The following is an 18866-nucleotide window of genomic DNA, read 5'->3' on the forward strand; positions in this document are numbered from 1 at the left end:
CCGGAGGCGGCCTCAAGTGCTGAAGCTCTCCCGCGGAGTAGGCGGGTGGGCTGGAGGCTCGAAGAGCGCACGGCCGGGAGGTGGTCGCATTCCCGGACGCAGGCGATGGAGAGGGCGCTGGCGCTGCCGCGGCTGCCCCCGCACGACCCGGGGACGCCGGCGCTGTCGGTGGTGGACATGCACACGGGCGGCGAGCCCCTGCGCATCGTGCTGGCTGGGTGTCCGGAAGTGGTCGGCCCCACGCTGCTGGCCAAGCGGCGCTACATGCGCCAGCACCTTGACCACCTGCGACGGAGGCTCATGTTCGAGCCTCGGGGGCACCGGGACATGTACGGGGCTGTGTTGGTGCCTAGCGAGTTGCCGGACGCGCACCTGGGCGTCCTGTTCCTGCACAACGAGGGCTACAGCTCCATGTGCGGCCATGCAGTGCTGGCGCTGGGCCGCTTCGCCCTCGACTTCGGGCTGGTACCCGCACCCCCGGCCGGCGCCCGCGAGGCCCGCGTCAACATCCACTGCCCGTGCGGGCTGGTGGCCGCCTTCGTGGAATGCGAGGGCGGCCGCAGTCGCGGCCCGGTGCGCTTCCACAGCGTGCCAGCTTTCGCGCTGGCCACAGGTAAACGGGGAGACCCTCCCAGCTCCGGGAAGCAACTAACTACACTAACCGTCTCTGGCCTGGAACTCACGCAGGGCAGTTAACCCACCCACGAGCCTTTGCGATTAATAAAAACATAAAATCAATGCAAATGTGTGTTAGCATCTTAGCCTTGCAGATTTGTGCCGTGCATGCAATTCGATTATCCCACAGATTTCGTCTTGGTCTTGAGAGAGCCTCGAGGAGTACAGAATTCCGTGTCTCCCTTACTCAGCGCCTCGTTCCCCACTGTCAGGCATTCCTAGAGATTTCACAGTTGGGTGAGTCTGAGGAAGGAAAGAGCAAAGAACAGCCAATGTACCAGGGTTCATTGGCTGATTCAAAATACACTTACTAGACATTACCCCCCTGACAAGTTACTAAGCCCTGTCTTGTTTTCCTCACCTGTAAAAAGTGCCTTCCCCACTTCTTTGGGAAATAATTAAATAAGAATGAATGAACTAAGCAATTTATAAACCGGGAAGATACAGATGTTGCTGCTCTTATTCTTTAAGAAACAGGAACAGACATTGTGTGAGTCCAAATACTGACAACCCCTTTAAGCTATGCAACCTTAATCAAATTACTAACCTCTCTGTGCCGATATTTTTTCATTTATCTCATTGAGTTTTTGGTGAGGATTAAATGATAGTATGCAAAACACTCAGAAATTTTAAAAATATATTTTTAGAGACAGAAAGACTGTAGGTATAACACCCAGTGCTCATCACAAGTGCCTCAATACCCATCACCCATTTAGTCTATCCCCCTCACCTCCCCTCCAGCAACCCTCAGTTTGTCCTCTATCATTAAGTCTCTTATGGTTTGCCTCCCTTTTTTTTTTTCTTTCCCCTATGTTCATGTTTTGTTTTTTAAATTCCACATGAGTGAAATCATACGGTGTTTTTCTCTGATTTTGCTTAGCATAATATACTCTAGGTCCATCCACATTGTTGCAAATGGCAAGATTTCATTCTTTTTGATGGCTGAGTAATATTCCATTATATACGTACATATAAATCTATATACGTACATACAACATCTTCTTTATACATTCATCAGTTGATGGACATTTGGGTTCTTTCCATAATTTGGCTATTGATAATGCTGCTATAAACATCGGGGGCATTCTATTAGATCTTGATCTTTCTTGAGGATTTGGATTCTAGCTTAGCCTAATTATGAATGAGGCAGTAATAGCCCAGGCATTTGTCAGTCTTAGAGCAACCTCAGGCAGCTGAAACACCTAGGCTGATGAAGAATTCCCCTGGGGGAACTGATGGCACTTTGCCCTCTAGGAGAGAACAGTGTCACATCCGGATTGGGAGGGCACTTGAGATAGGAGTTTGGTTAGGTTGCATCTCGAAAATCTCAGCAGTTTAAATAGTTTAGCTATCCAGTTTCTCCTTAGGCAACCCCAGCAGCAGATTGGAAGTGCTCTAGATTTGCGGGAAATGACAGCTAGCAGCAGGATCACCAACGACATCATAGTTCAGGGCTGGTTGGGTCAGGGCAGCCAATCTGTAAGCACCATAGTTCCCGAGAGCAGCGCTGTGTGACTATACAATAATTGGTGGGCAGTAATGGTCACTTTGAGTCATTAAAAAAGATCCTGGGGCACCTGGGTGGCTCAGTCTTTGGGCATCTGCCTTCGGCTCAGGTCATGATCCCGGGGTCCTGGGATCGAGCCCCGCATCGGGCTCCCTGCTCCGAGGGAAGCCTGCTTCTCCCTCTCCCACTCCCCCAGCTTGTGTTCCTGCTCTTGCGCTCTGTCTCTCTGTCACATAAATAAATAAAATCTTAAAAAAAGAAAAGAAAGGAGTCCCTCCATTAAAAAAAAAAAAAGATCCTAAATTCTGTACTTTGAAAAATGCTAAAACAGTGGACTGACAAGTGTTCAAGATCACTGCTCTGTCCCATCTCCATCTTGATGACCTTGCAATAGGGATTCCACACCTCAAGATCATCATCTGCAAAATGAAGATGACAACAGTACCCACCTCAGAAGATTGCTGAGTTCATTTCCATTCCACTCTGCTAAAATGAAAACTTTGTTTTGTTACTGTATTCAAGTGCTAGAACAGTAGGTAGTCAATATTTGTTGAATGAGTAACTAAGTGAATGAAACTGGGAGAAGACTATGGTGATTAGCAAATGTAAATATCCTCTTAAAAACCCTATTCCCTTTGGAAATTAAATTTTTGGCCTTACTATTAACATTAATGCATGGCTGATTTGTGCCATGCACTCCCCACACATTATCACATGGAATTCACACAGCAGTCCTTTTGGGCGGGGACAGCAGTTCCATGTTACACATGAGGACACCAAAGCCACACTTAGCTTTCCAGCTTCCAGCAGCCCCGCATTTCCATCTACGTCCTCATTCTCCTTTCATTAAGTCTGATTTTTATGTTGCACCAGCATCAAGATAAAGATGTTTCATTCATAGTTCCTCTTAAGCCCCACGGGCATATTTTACTTTCTTGATTATAAACTTGCTCTGTTTTGACACACCATGTGTTAGAAGGGCTCTGGGGGCCAGCCTGGAATGGATAGCATACTGATTGGTATCTTTGTATGAGTCAGGGTGCAAACTCAGGCATATAAGCAATATTTTATTTTTCAGAATTTCTGCATTTGAGGCCCCATTCTGCCTTGTTGACTTACCTAGCCTCATCTGTCTACATGCTGTCCCCTTTCCTGATACATGTGTAGCAAAGGTTTCTTTGAAGAGCCAAGGCTTTGGAGAGGAGGGCCTTTTAGTCATCAGCCTGCATGGTCAACCAGTGAAGCATCATCTGTCCCTGGCCATGTGGCCCCTGTCCCTGCCTCTCCTCCTCTTTGCTATCTCTCTCACACCCTATAGCCTCCCTGTAGTACTGTGGGGAAGTCAACACAGGTCCTCTGCACTCCAGACCTGCCAACTCTTTTCTCGGTCCAGAGGAAATTTCTCTATTGACCAAGAGAAATATGGTGACCCTTCAGGCCAACAAACCTCTCTCCCCCCAGATCTTAGGTTTCCATAAAACCTACTTTCTCCCCTGCCATACATCTCCCCCAGAGGCAGTGATCACCAAGCCAGCTTGAACTGGGGAGGAGGAAAAGGAAGATGCAAGAACGGGTAAAACAGTTTGAATATCCTAAAATATCATCTAACCCCATTCCTTTTGGAAATATGAATTTAGGATTTCAAACAACTGACCTTCAGGTGAAACTTTGGGTAAGTTGAGGACTTAGAATACTTAAAACCCTGATACAAAATGATACTGTAGACATCAGTGATTCCATAATGGCTTTATTCTGAGTATTTGCCTGCAGGATGCTTTCATGAAATGAAAATACATAGGTGAATTAGTATATATAACTTACATAGAAAAATCTTTTCATTTTGTTTTGACATTATAGCTGAAGAAAGCCAATTTGTGAATAGGATCCAAAATCATATATTAAACGATTCCTAGTAGGGACGCCTGGGTGGCTCAGTAGGTTAAGTATCTGGCTTCAGCTCAGGTCATGATCCCAGGGTCCTGGGATCAAGCCCCTCATCAGGCTCCTGGGATCAAGCCCCGCATCAGGCTCCTTGCTCAGCAGGGAACCTGCTTCTCCCTCTGCCTGCCGCTCCCCCTGCTTGTGTTCTCTCTTGCTTTCTCTCTCTGACAAATAAACAAATAAAATCTTTGAACAATTCCTAGTAGTAGTATGAGAGGGGACTTTCATTTTCTGCCCTTGTTTTCACACATTGATGTCCCAGGATTTCCCCTCTCTCTGCCTCTATGAGGTTTTCTAGCAAAGATCCTCAAAGTGGTTAACAAAATAAGTTTACATGATTTAAGAAAAACATGGCATTAGATGTTCTAAAACTTATGTATCATTAAGTTAAAAATAGATGCACTCAGCTAAATGTCTATTATTATTTGATGCTTACTCATTTCAAAAATGCTTCATTCCTTTCTGTGATAGGAAAATGTACCCCTCCACCAAAATATACATATTAAAAATGCTCTGAATTGTACTGCCAAAATACTATTAAAAAACTTCTTTTCTTTTTTTTTTTTAAGATTTTATTTATTTATTTGACAGAGACACAGCGAGAGAGGGAACACAAGCAGGGGGAGTGGGAGAGGGAGAAGCAGGCTACCCGCTGAGCAGGGAGCCCGATGCGGGGCTCGATACCAGGACCCTGGGATCATGACCTGAGCGGAAGGCAGACACTTAATGACTGAGCCACCCAGGCGCCCCAACAAACTTATTTTCAAACACATCTTTTTTAGATCTCTTAGTGGATGTTCCTGGTCATGGAAAGATGGTGGTAGACATTGCATATGGTGGAGCATTTTATGCATTTGTTAGTGCTGAAAAGTTAGGACTTGACGTTTGTTCTGCAAAGACAAGGGACCTTGTGGATGCAGCGAGTGCAGTGACGGAAGCAGTCAAAGCTCAGGTCAGTACAAACACCGCTTTCATCACACGTGCCCTCCTCTGCGGCATGGAGGGAATATAAATTACACGTCTACGCAGTTAAATATCTACATATTTAAATTATTAGTAGGACTAAAAATAAGGTACTGGTTACAATCTTGGGCTCTATAGCAAGACTATCTAGGAGTCCCAGTTTTGCCACTTGTAAGTTTTGCAACCTTGAATGAGTTACATAACCTTCCTGTTGTGCAATGGGAATTACAAAATACCTGTTTCATAGGGTGTTATAAGAATGAAGTAAGTCAATACATTCAAAGGATTTAGAATAATGCCAACCTATAATAAATGTTCAATAAGTAATTTATTAACTTTAATTATATACATACTAGTATAATTTGTGGTTATTTACACATATAGAAAATGTATCAAACAGTATTTCACTAATTTGAAATGCATATACTTTGCTATATGTGGTCATTCTGCAAAACTTGCAAATAATGAATCTCAATTATAGCTCACAAAATAGATTTCATTAAATCTGTTCAGACTTTCTCTTATTTCACAGAGAACACTAATTCCTAATTAGTAAATTTTTCTTATACTGCTAAGAAGTTACCTAAGTAACTACTCAAGTAAGTCTAATTTTGGCTTGGGAAAACTATTCTGATAAAATCAGTTTGGATAATAAATATATCTAGAATATTCTTTCATTTCTAGCACAAGTCTGCCATTTTACATTGGGACCTGTAAATAAAACTCATATACAGTATTTGAATGTTTTAGCATATGAGAATTTAATCACTATTCTAAGTAAAAAATAACTTGTGAAAGATAGTGCCTAATATACTTGTACTAATAATTACTATGGGCCTATTTAACATACCTGAGACTTTAACATAATTTGTAACTTAAACAAGAGGAAAATATATACTTTATTCCTGTTCTAAATTGTCATTTATCTAGGACTGTCAATACCAATAGCTAGAATTAGTTTATCATAGCAACTTCTGAGGTTCTGAATTTATATCAATTTTCTATTCATTAAGCAGCTTACAGTTTGAGCTAAAATTTGGCATGAAATAACTTTATTTTTAATGAGATCAAGAGAAAAAGGCATAGTTTTCTTAATAAAAGGAGTAATTTTGAACTTCTCATTAAAGTGTGAACTTCTGACCAAGGGGAGAAGGGGTGGACCTCGAGGGGGGAGGGATTCTGAGAGAAATAGGAGAAAACCACGTATGAGATGACGATATATAGCATCATCTATTAGTGCTGAATCAGGCAGCAGAACTACTTTGTTAACCGCTGACCATTCACACTGCTGATGCAGATTCAGGGAAAGGCCATTTTGGTGGGGGCTGAAGTTAGTACACATTCATCCTCATTCATTTATTCTTTTTTTTTTTTAAAGTTTTTATTTAAATTCCAGTTAGTTAACATACAGTGTAATACTAGTTTCAGGTGTCTTCCTTCTTTTAACAAACATTTACCTAGAACTTAGTGAGTCGCACACGATGCTATGTTAGATGCTAGGGACTCCAGGAAAGAACAAACCCGCCTTCCGGGAGCTCAGTCTGGCGGGGGGAAGAATACCATGAGGAGTGCGAGGTAATGATGCTGTGGTGGGGGTGGGGCATGGGGGCTTTCAGAGGATGGAGAACAAAGATCCAGCAGGAAGACCGCTTAAACTTGGCTTTCGATGGACCCTGGATTTTCAGAACCAAATCTATTCACTTGCTTCAGATGACAGGTAAGTAGCAGTGGAATGTACTGATTGTAAGGATGCACATGGAAGTAAGATTATAGTTTGAGAGCTAACAGATGTCACAGAAAATGAGGAAAAGTTAAACTAGGCCTCCCGAGAAGAGCAGGAAGCACTGCACACTTGGGCCTGACCTCGATTTACCACAGAGGTGACTTAGCGACCATGCCAGGGCACGCTTCTCTGAGCGTATGTGCTGCTTTCTGTAGCACCAGCTGACTTCCTCCTTTACAGATCTTTTTTTTTTTTTCATCCAACTGTTCTCTTACCCAATAGCTTCTGCATTCTTGTACCTTTGGCTTGCTCAAAATTCTCTTTTGAGAGCTCAGCGAAGAAACTTACCTAACACCCAAATCAGGCTTCTTCAGTTTCCAAAGTCACACACTTGCAAAGAAGCAACCAAGGGTGTCACTCACCCTCACAGCCTTCCCACAGCCTCTTCCAAGGCCTCGTCTCTGCCCACGGTATTAACTTCGGCTCTAGGTGTTCATTGTCTGGTTCTTCTACCTCATCCCCTTCAAGCTCCTCAGAGGGAGCACAGGACTGCCTTAGCCTGTCCTGTTGTAAGAGCCGTGGCCGGTCTGGGGTCAGTGCTTCAAAGAGTGTGAGCGTTTGGAGTGTGTGTGTGTGTGTGTGTGTGTGTGTAAAATAGTGCTTGGAGTGTGTGTGTGTATATAACAGGACTGTTCCTTCAGCAGAGGCTACACGCGGCACAAATTCCTTAGAAAGGACTCAGAGTATGATAAGAATCCCAACTTCCAATGAAACTATGTTTATTCATCTAGACAAAGACATCATTTACTGCCTTGACCCAAAAGGTGTTTTAAAAATGACAGAGTGAAAAGTTATGCCTCCGAGTACCCCATCTATATTATTTATAAAGATAAATTTGAATCAAAATATTTATTTTACGTGTAATCTTACATGACAATTTATATTACACGATAATTTTCTTTGTCATTTGCAGTTTAAAATTAATCATCCTGAGAGTGAAGACCTTTCCTTTCTGTACGGAACTATATTAACAGATGGAAAAGACACTTACAGCGAGGAGCCAACCGCCAACATCTGCGTGTTTGCAGATGAACAGGTATTAAAACTGTAACGTTTGGCACAAAAGCCAGACAGTATGGAATTGGAACACGGTGAACACTCTTATCTTCATTTACTCTGGAACAGGTGGACAGAAGTCCTACTGGCTCAGGAGTGACGGCCCGAATTGCCTTACAGTACCACAAAGGGCTTCTAGAACTGAACCAGACCAGGGCCTTTAAAAGCAGTGCAACTGGCTCAGTATTCATGGGGAAGGCTGTGAGGGTGAGTGACGCCGTTAGCTTCCTCTTTGTAAGTCTGTTACTTTGGAAACTGAAGAGGCCTGGGCTGGATGTTGGGTAAGTTTCTTCACTCAGCTCTCGAAAGAGAATTTTAAAGCAGGCCTGTAAAAACTTCTGTTCAGCCAGGATATCAGTTCTCAAAGTGTGGTTTGGAACCCCTGGAGGTCCCCAAGGTCCTTTCCAAGGGTCCACAAGGTTAAAACTTAGTATGCATTAACATTAAGATATTATTTGCTTTTCAATTTATTGTCTCACGTGTGTACCGTGGACTCTCTAGAGGCTTCACGATAGGTGATAAGCCAACTGACTGAATGCAGCAGATCCGAGAATCTAGCTGTCTTCTGTAAAACCAAACATTAAGGAGGTCTGCAAAAATGTAAAACACATGCCATTTTCCTCATTAAAATTGTTTTGTTTTGGCAAATTCAGTTATTTTCCCAAAATACGTTGTTTGTATTAACATATAATGGGTTTATTATTTTTTACTTTGTTTTTTTTTAAAAAAGATTTTATTTATTTATTTGACAGAGAGAGACACAGCGAGAGAGGGAACACAAGTAGGGGGAGTGGGAGAGGGAGAAGCAGGCTTCCCGCTGAGCAGGGAGCCCGATGCGGGGCTTGATCCCAGGACCCTGGGATCATGACCTGAGCCGAAGGCAGATACTTAATGACTAAGCCACCCAGGCACCCCTGGTTTATTATTTTTTAATGAATTAATGAACAAATACCTTTAATTCCCAATATAGTAAATATTAATAGATATAACCTACATAAACAAAAACTTTTAGATGCTCAAATCTTTTTATTTTATTTTTTTTATTTATTTGTTAGGGAGAGGGAGAGAGAGCACAAGCTAGGGGGAGAGGCAGAGGGAGAAGCAGGTTCCCCACAGAGCAGGGAGCCCGATGTGGGACTCGATCCCAGGACCCTGGGATCATGACCTGAGCTGAAAGCAGATGCTTAATCAACTGAGCCACCCAGGAGCCCCTAGATGCTCAAATCTTAGGGCATAAAGGAGTCCTGAAACCAAAAAGTTCGAGAACCACTAACTTAGGGTTTGGATTTTTTTTGTTTTTATTCTATAGGAGAGTTTCATTTTTTATACTAGGATGTGAAAGTCCTGAAAAGTTGTGAAAAATAAAACTTTTGTAATAGAGTTAAGTTTTAAATGTGCTAACAGAAATAAATAGTAAATTCTATTTACTAATAAATAGTAGTAAATGAAATCTACACTAAGTAAATTTAGTGAATGAATTTAGTAGGTACATTTACTAAATGAATCTATTCATAAAGAGTCCTTTAACAAAACAAAAGAAATCTATCCTAATATAGACTTTTATATCCTAATATAGCTGTTTTGAAGTTTGGTTTTTCTGAATATTGAATTTTCTTTTAAGTTAGGGATTCTTATTTAATATAGTGATCTTATGAGATACCAAACTGTTTATGTCATATGCAAAAATTTGGAACACATTGTCTTCAAGTTGAGATTGAAGACAAAATAATCTACAACATTTATTGGGTGCTTCACTGTAAAGTTCCAAGCCAAGTACTTTATACATACCTTCTCGGGGCACCTGGGTGGCTCAGTCAGTTAAGTGTCCAACTCTTGATGTCAGCTCAGGTCATGATCTCAGGGTTGTGAGATTGAGCCCCACATTGGGCTCTGAGTTGGGCGTGGAGCCTGCTTAAGATTCCCTTTCTCCCTCTCCCTCTGTGTGTGTGTCTCTCTTTCTAAAATAAATAAAAAAATACAGTAAAATAAAATAAATATATACATACCATTTTAATCCTCATAAGAATCTTGGCAGGTCAACCCTGTTATTATCCTTTTTAAACAGATGATAAAATGGAGAATTAGGAGTTTAGGTAATTTGCCAGAGATCCAACAGTTAGTGAATATTGGAGCCAGACTCTGAATGTGGACCTCTCTGTGTAGACCCTACACTGTTAAGCACTACTATATTGTTATTAGACAAAGCAAGTTTTCAATGAGGCTTTTATTACAGCAGCTTTATAAAAAGATAATGAAATTACTGTATCCTAATCTAATAACTGATATTTTATCATAAGATTTAGTTATTCTCATGTTTAAAAATTAAGAAATAAGGGGCAGTTGGGTGGCTCGGTTGGTTGAGTGTCCAACTCTTGATTTTGGCTCAGGTCAGAATCTTGGGGTTCTGAGATCAAGCACTGCCCACCTAGGCTCCATGCTCAGCCCGGAGTCTGCTTCTCTCCCTCTCCGTCTGCCCCTCCCCCTGTTCATGCTGCACACGCATTCTCTCTCTCTCTCTCTCTCTAACAAATAAATACATCTTAAAAAAATTAAGAAATAGGGGCACCTGGGTGGCTCAGTCGTTAAGCGTCTGCTTTTGGCTCAGGTCATGATCCCAGAGTTCTGGGATCGAGCCCAGCATCGGGCTCCCTGCTCCGTGGGGAAGCCTGCTTCTCCCTCTCCTACTCCCCCTGCTTGTGTTCCCTCTCTCACTGTGTCTCTCTCTGTCAAATAAATAAATAAAATATTTTAAAAATTTAAGAAATAAAAAGGATACTCTGTAGTTAAGATTTGGAGTTATTTCTTTTATAGTTAATAATTAGACATCTTTACTCTCACCACACACCTCTCCTCTCTGTCCGGACTCCTCCAAGCTCTCGGATGGTACCGTCTTGGTCTCTTTCCCTTCCGCTTACGAATCTCCAGCATTTCATCCTCAGTTTCCTTCTCACCTCCTCTACATTTTGATGCCATGGGGCAATATCACCCACTTTTGAGACTTCAACTCCCAGCCACCCACTGATGATGACTCCTGAGCCTTCATCCCTCCCATGCCTACTTGTGTGTGCCTCTCTCCTGAGTCTAACACTCGTACTCCCAATGTCTACCAAACTCATCTTGAAATGACCGTCTCAGAGATATGTCATCTCGTTAAAAAGCTCCTCCTTCCTCCCTAAATGTGCTCCTCCCATCTAATTCCCTATTGGTTAATGGGAGCCCCTGCTTTGCTCCCCAACTAGGAACGATGCTCACACTGAACTCATTCCTACTCACCTCCCACATACATCAGTCCCCAGGCCTGCCAATTCTACCTGCAAAGTATCTCTGTTTTGTTCTTCTCCATCCTCCCTAAAAACTGCCCTAGTGACTCTAGAGTTCATCAATGAATGAAGGTTACCTCTAAAGAAGTTTCTAGGTTTCTAGTTGCTTTTCTCTCTGACTTGTCCTCATTTTACAGCTAAAGTTACCTAAAACACAAATCTGATCATGTCAGTCTCCTTAAAAACCTCCCATTACCTACAAGATTAAGTCTTGGGTTTTCTTTAAAAGGATAAGAATCAAGAATATGACTCTAGGCCAGACACAATATAAGTGCAGTATTTTGATATTATATTCCTTTCGTCTTTTCTCAGGAAGCAAAATGTGGGGATTTTAAAGCTGTTATAGTGGAAGTGTCTGGACAAGCCCATTACACAGGTACAGCAAGTTTTATAGTGGAAGATGACGACCCACTGAAGGATGGATTCCTTCTCATGTGACTTCAGTACTTTTCAGGGCTTTCTCTGAATTATGTGGAAAACGATATCTAAATTGTACAACTTCTTTTCCTTCTAAAGCAGTATGCTGTAACTAAATATAATCATTATACCTCATATTTACACATGTAATTGGTATAAATGTCACCATGTCTAACTTACAAAATGCTAAAAATTCAGAATATTTTTCTAGTTATTAACATATCATGTAAAATTAATATCTTAGTCCTGTTACTTTTAAAATGTTACTCTATGCTACTTACTGTAATATTTTGTTTTAGATGCTCTTTGAATAATAGCTTGAATTGTAGCCCTCACAACAATGACTCTTACAAGTTCATTATTTTAGTCTTCTAGTTTTTGAGTAAGATAATGTCCTCTCTCTGAGCAGGGTGTAAGGGAGATGGATTATTATAAGGTACTAAACACTTAGCCTACATAGCCTGGGAAGGACTGGGGTGGGTCAGCGTCTTGGAACAGATGTTACAGCTGTTACCAGGATGTTTGTACCAGCAAATCTCTCTAATGTGTAGAAAATTTCTTGTCATAGTAAGATAGTGATAGTTTCATTTTTTGAAGATGAGTGCTGCAATTGTGTGGGCCGAGGGCCATCTCCTCTTCACAAAGCCCCGCTGAGGCTACCTTCTAAATATTGCTCACAACTATCCCTTACCATCCTTGGTAAGTGTTTTGCCTCATTAATTAACTTCTTTCAAGCCAACCTCCTTTCCCTCACTGATCTCTTAGCTCTAGATAGCTGCAAAGTCCAGCTGCTACTCCAAGGTAACTTAAGTGCCAGAAGCTGGTGTGAGAAGACCAATGAATAATCAGACTTCTGTTATATCTTTAAGGCTTTTATAAAAGGGATTGTTGACTGCATTATAAACACAGTGGAAATCAATGAATTACTAGAGTAGGGTGAGTCTCCTACACTAGCAACTACATGCCAGGTACATTTAAAGCCCGAAAGAAATGTTAACTATTAATTCTTGCTACTTAATTGTCTGTGAACCTGTTAAAAATAGAATTTGGCCGGGGTGCCTGGGTGGCTCAGTTGGTTAAGTGTCTGAGTCTTGGTTTTGGCTCAGGTCATGATCTCCTGGTCGTGAGATCGAGCCCTGAGTCAGGCTCAGCGTGGAGTCTGCTTGAGATTCTTTCTCCCCCTTTGCTCTTCCCTGCCCCTGTGCTCTCTCTTGCGCTCTCTTCCCTAAAATAAATGAAATCTTTGAAAATAAATAAACAAAATAAAATTTGATCATTTTTCATTCACTATAAAATGAGGTATTTAAAAGTTATTCAATATGTGATGCTCTCAGTAGTCAGTAGACTCCTGTGAATTTTTTTTTCTGAGCATACAGAAACTGAAGTAATTAATTTTAACTCATTTTGTCATCCAGTTATTAAGTCTGTGATTGAATTACCAGACCAAAATGAAAGATTTATAGCTTTATAACTTTATAGTTAATGTTCTTGATTTTCCTATTATACAAAAACTAATGCTTTCCACTCATTTTCTATAAAATTCTGTGGTAAAGAAATCACTTATCTTCAAACAAATGAAACTATCACTAGCTTACTATGACAAGAAATTTTCCACACATTAGAGAGATTTGCTGTACTTTCTTTTTAAAATGAAAATAGAGGGGTGCCTGGGTGTCTCAGTTAAGCATCTGCCTTTGGCTCAGGTCATGATCCTAGGGTCCTGGGATCGAGCCCTGCATCAGGCTCCCAGCTCAGTGGGGAGCTTGCTTCTCCCTCTCCCACTCCCCCTGCTTGTGCTCCCTCTCTTGCTGTCAAATAAATAAATAAAATCTTTTTAAATAAATAAATTAATTAAATGAGAATAGAACTACTATTTTCTCTCCAAATTTCACAAGTCATATTAACTTATCTACATTAAAAAGTAGGCATTGCCTATATCTTCCTAAATTCTAATCCAAACCAGAGCCAAACCCTTGCAGTCATATTCACCCCTTCTGTACTTCACCGCCTCTCCTGGCGTCAACACTAGGGAAATTAACTACCCCCCCCCCTTGTGTCTAACCAGTCACAAAGCCCCGCTGAGGCTACCTTCTAAATATTGCTCACAACTATCCCTTACTATCCTTGGTAAGTGTTTTGCCTCATTAACTAACTTCTTTCAAGCCAACCTCCTTTCCCTCACTGATCTCTTAGCTCTAGATACTTAAATGTGCTCATCATAAACAAAATGATGCAAAACATCCTTTGTCTGCCTTCCTTCTCTAGCTTGCTGTCACCCCTGTTTCCTTCTCTTTGTAGTCAAATTTCTATATTCCTGACTCTCTGTTCATTGGGTACATTTTCTCGTCTTCCCATTTGTTATTTGACTATTGTCATTTGGTTTCTACGTCATTATTTGTTGGAAATTATGCTTGATCTAACTGCCAGATCTAACAGCCCCCTGAGGGTTTATGCAAGCCACGGTGGATGCTGCTGCGGACTCCTGGCAGCCAAGTGTGGTTCATGTTAGAGCAAGTATCTACATGCCCTTGGTGCTGGGTCAGCCATAGAGACACTCAGGGAAGCTCTCAAGGTCATGAGCTTAGTACTCAGTCCCCATTAGTAACCACCAGTGCTGCAATTGTGTGGGCCCAGGGCCATCTCCTCTTCACCATGAAGTTGCAATGAGTTTGGCTCCAAGTCCTCTAGACTCCATAAGAGTTGGGGCACCCTTCTCTTCAACTCCTAAAACCCATAAATTCCATACCATCCCTCTTTAGGACAATGTTTCTCATACGTGTGTGTATCAATACCTGGGGATCTTAAGCTGCAGATTCTCATTCATTAGGTATGGGGTGGTGCAGTTCTAGCAAGCTCCCAGGTGATGCTGATGCGACTAGTAGGACTGCATTTGAGTAGCAAAACTTTCTAAACAATCTATTTTAGTTACCCATTTGGGTCCAGGCTTTACAGGTGAGCCTTCTCCTTTTTGCTCTAAAATACATAAGGAGCCTATGAGCTCTTGGCCACGAGGTGACCTCATGGTCACAGCAACTTTCTTTCTTCAGAAGAGGCTGAGGAAATTACCTTACTTTGAAAAACAAAACAAAATGAAAATCAAAAACACAAGACCTCTGACTTCTCAATTGGCCAGTGTGCCTCATTAAATATGTCACTCTAACCTGCCTGGCTTTTTTCCCTTTACCTGCTTCTTAATTTTTTCTACTCCCTAGCATTCCACCCATGGTTCTTCTCTCTCTTCACTCAATACCCTGTCCCTAGTCATCACATCCATGCTCATGCTTTTCTCTCTTGTAGAGAGAGGCTGAAAACTTCCAAATCCCTAAGTCCTAAGGTTCAGAGCCATACTGCAGGTCAACTACTTGGTGGGCAAGTCAGACTCATCCGCCCCCTAGAATACTCCTCCTGTATTCTCTAACCTGATGAATGGTACCACCATCCTGCAAGCTGGGAACCTGCGATTTATCCTTGGCTTCTTGTTCATGCCCTTTCATCTTGTCTGTTGATGCTCCTGAGGTGGATGTCTGTGGATTCGGCTGGCATCATTCCTTTCTCCTCCCTTTATCAACAACACTCACCTTTTCCTGTGGAAAACTATCCATCCCCTGCACGCAGCCTTGCTGGGACTGCCAGACTCTCTCTCCCTGGACCTGGGATCTTGAGAGAAATGACATAAGGTCTGAAAAATGGCTGAAGTGGACTTACTCCAATAGCGCTTTAAAGAGATCACCCTCCATTTGTTTCTGCTTCTCGACCTGCTATCTCTGCCCTGACTCCTCTTGTTCTTGGGGCTAGCTGTTAGATTATCCTTTTGTAATGTGAACTCCCCCTATCCCTCCAATAAATCCCTTTTTTGCTTAAGTGAGACAGGATATTGTTTATATCCAAAGACCCTAATCCATATATTACCTCCTTAAAATCTCTTCTTCTTCACTAAGCCTTAATTCAGACTCTTTTCATTTCTCCTCTGGGCTATTACAATGCCTTTTCTTAACTGGTCTCCTGGTTGCCAGATTCTCCTCCCATGGTCACTCAAAAATAGGTTTTGTGTATCGAAAACTGCTAAGTCTTAAGGATCTAATAACATGCCAACCAGACAAAGTTCTAATCTTCACAAAGCCTACAGTCTACAGTGGGAGGCAGGTAATGATTCATCACAAAAACGTAATTATAGACAGTGCTGATGTGCTATAAGCCGAGGAAGGCTTCCTCTGAGAGACTAACATTCATGTGGAGACAGGGATGCAAGGGAATGCAGGGAAAGAGAGGAAATGGAGCTCTCTAGGCAGAGGGGACAGCATGTGCAAATGCCCTATGAGGGGTGGTTTAAAAAACTCACAAAAGGCCAGTGTGACTAGACTGGGGCAAAAAGAAGGAACAGGGCCCCAAATGAGACCAGAAAGGAAGCAGATGTCGGCTCACGCAGTGCCTTGTAGGAAATATTAAGGATTGGGGTCCTTATCCTAAATTAAAAGGAGAAAGTCATTAGGGGGGTTTAAGTAAGTGACTGGCATGACCAAATTTATTTTGTTGAAAGGCATTCTGCCTACCGTGTAGAGTAGGGGCTGGATGTGGGGAGACCAGTTCAGAGTGGCAGCAGTAGTTTAAAGAAGAGAGGGTGAGAGCTAAGATTCAGGTGGAAGATGAAGGGATGGAGGAAGTGAATGGGTAGAAAGATACTTAACAAGTAAAATCCCTAAGTCTTGGTGAAAAATTGGACATGGGCTGGTGGTGAGGAAGAGGAATTAATCTAGAAAGAAGCCTAAGGGGGCGCCTGGGTGGCTCAGTCGTTGGGCGTCTGCCTTTGGCTCAGGTCGTGATCCCGGGGTCCTGGGATCGGGCCCCGCATCGGGCTCTCTGCTTGGCGGGAAGCCTGCTTCTCCCTCTCCCACTCCCCCTGCTTGTGTTCCTTCTCTCGCTGTGTCTCTGTCAAATAAATAAAATCTTTAAAAAAAAAAGAAAGAAAGAAGCCTAAGTTTTCGCCTTATAAGCTAGATGGAAGATAGTGCCATTTTCTGAGATACAAGAGGTTGAGGACCAAGGGTTTTTAGGAATAGTGGATAATGAATTCCATTTTGGTCATGTTGAGTTTGAGCTGCTTTTGCACATTCAGGGGAGATGCCAAGAAACAAGCAATAGGGCTTGAGGCTGGTGATATAATATGGAGCTATGAATATATAGTTTTCAAAGCTCTGGGTGTGAGTGAGATGAGGGAGGAAGTTCAGAGCTGCTGAGGACTAGGCCTCCATGGACTCTAGCATTTAGAGGCAGATGATGGGGGTGAACATGCAGGGGACACTGAGGCAAACAAGGCAGGCAGAAAACCAGGAGAGTGTGAGGTCCCTCTCATCTTCCTGAGCCATACCTGATCACTGCCTTCCCATGCTTCAACTCCTTCAATGACCAGTGCCATTACCCCATCTGCCCCTGATGCAGTTCAATCTCTGTAACATGGCATGTGAGGCCTTCATAAGAGCGCCCCAGTCAACTTTTATCATTTATCATTTTATCATTTATTTCTCTCTTCACTCCCTAACCTCACTCACCAGTACTCAAGAGTCAAGGACTTAGGCACTGACCTTCAGACTTGCACAGATGTCCTTCCCTGTCTTCTCTTTTTGGAGAGTCCAATGTCACCACTTGTGTGAAGTCTTCGTCAGCTACCCTAGGAAGAGTCAGTCACCTCTATAGAATTTCATTATATTTTTAAACAACACTAATGATATTGTACTATATTTGTGTTTGCCTAAAACTGTAAGCTTCTTTGGGCTGAGATCCTTATTTGTTATCTCTGAAAACCTAGCACAGAGATTTGCTAAATAAATTCATCTGTTCTATATTTTTGTCTTACTTCAGTGGTTCTCAGTTGTGGTCATCCTGCCTCCCTCCAGGGACATTTTTAGTTGTCACTACTAGCATGTTGTGGGTAGAGGCTAGAGCTACTACTAAACATCTAATAATGCATTCCTATAATGCATTAATTTACCACCTTAAATAAACTTCTATTTACACTGCAAATTTCCAGTAAGATATTTTTCCTCACTGAAATAAGCATCCAAAGCACTAATATCAGTGATTCTAAGATCTGCAAGTACACTGGTCATTCTTTAGAGCAGTGTTTCTCAAACTATACTGTGCATCGGAATCACTTGCAGGGTGCGTGGCTGGGCCCCACCCCTAGATTTCAGATTCAGTAGATTTGGGGTAGGGCCTGAGAATCTGCATTTCTAACAAGGTCCCAGGTAATGCTAATGCTGCTGGTGTAGGGTCCACACTTTGAAAACCGTGGTTTTAAAGAACCTAAGGATTTATCACATTTCTCCCCATTAGAGGCTCTGCTCAGGAACCTGAGATGCAGCTTCCCTGGGCAGGAGGGACCTCTTTGTTCCTGAATCTCCCAGCCAGATACCTGGAGCTGCATCAGTGGTGACCCCCTGGCTGGTAGCACTTGACACTCAAAACACACTACATTCCAGAGAACTGAGGAAGGATGCCAATTGTTCCCTACCCCTCCTCCGCCTCCCCGCTCCCCACCATGTGTGAACCCGTTATGGTCCTGAGGTCTAGGCCCTTGAAAATAAGATGACATGCTGCCTCCAAGATCCATATCCTAGCTCCTCAGAGCGCCTGTATCAGATCTGTGGGGTTTAGATTCATGGGCCCATCCTCAGTAATCCTAGGAGTCAGCCAGTGAATGTGCATTTTAATAAGCTCACTCCTCAGTGGTTCTCAAAGTGCGGTCCGCGGACCAGCAATATCATCACTACCTACGAACTTGTTAGAAATGCAAATTCTGCGACAGGACCCTAGATCTACGGAATCTGAAACTCGGGTTGGGCCCAGTCACTTGTGTTTTAACAAGCCCTCTACCTGATTCTGTTGCATGCTCAAGTTTGAGAACACCTGGTTCATATTATTCTGCCCCTAAAGTTTAAATCTCCGGATTTGGACTGCTTTTCACTTCAGGTTCTAGATCCCTTTCCTACCTGCATGTGCCAGAAACGACAACAGGAAGCACAACCAAGGCCTCCCTGTAGGACATTTGTATCCAACAAGGCAGCTTGAGGGTGAACCCTTGTTGAATTTGGTCGTTTCTATGACGGCCGGCCCCGCTTTTCCTGGCCCTCATATAAATGAGGGCCCCGAGGGGGTCCACCTGACCCCCTCTGAAGCCCAGACCCCTTGGCTGGATAACCTCGGGGAG

At 42.6% G+C, this 18866-nt stretch overlaps 1 protein-coding gene across 1 annotated transcript; it reads left to right on the forward strand.

The window, feature by feature from the left end:
- The first annotated feature begins 5 nt into the window (after nt 1-5).
- On the forward strand, nt 6-11990 carry L3HYPDH (trans-L-3-hydroxyproline dehydratase). Its single transcript, XM_034992749.1, has 5 exons — nt 6-613; nt 4906-5075; nt 7783-7905; nt 7995-8132; nt 11558-11990. Exons 1-5 carry the CDS (start codon nt 106-108, stop codon nt 11681-11683), a joined length of 1065 nt encoding a protein of 354 aa, XP_034848640.1. The 5' UTR covers nt 6-105; the 3' UTR covers nt 11684-11990.
- Nucleotides 11991-18866: the final 6876 nt, after the last annotated feature.

The sequence above is a fragment of the Mirounga leonina genome, unplaced genomic scaffold, assembly GCF_011800145.1.
Source record: "Mirounga leonina isolate KUSES-001 unplaced genomic scaffold, KU_Mleo_1.0 Mir_82, whole genome shotgun sequence".
Taxonomy (NCBI): Eukaryota; Metazoa; Chordata; class Mammalia; order Carnivora; family Phocidae; genus Mirounga; species Mirounga leonina.

Excerpts from the sequence above, each read along its gene's own strand:
- L3HYPDH (XM_034992749.1), top strand. The coding sequence starts at position 106 with ATGGAGAGGGCGCTGGCGCTGCCGCGGCTGCCCCCGCACGACCCGGGG. Across the intron at positions 7,906-7,994 it reads GCGTGTTTGCAGATGAACAG|GTGGACAGAAGTCCTACTGG; the intron begins GTATTAAAACTG and ends ACTCTGGAACAG. Across the intron at positions 8,133-11,557 it reads TCATGGGGAAGGCTGTGAGG|GAAGCAAAATGTGGGGATTT; the intron begins GTGAGTGACGCC and ends GTCTTTTCTCAG.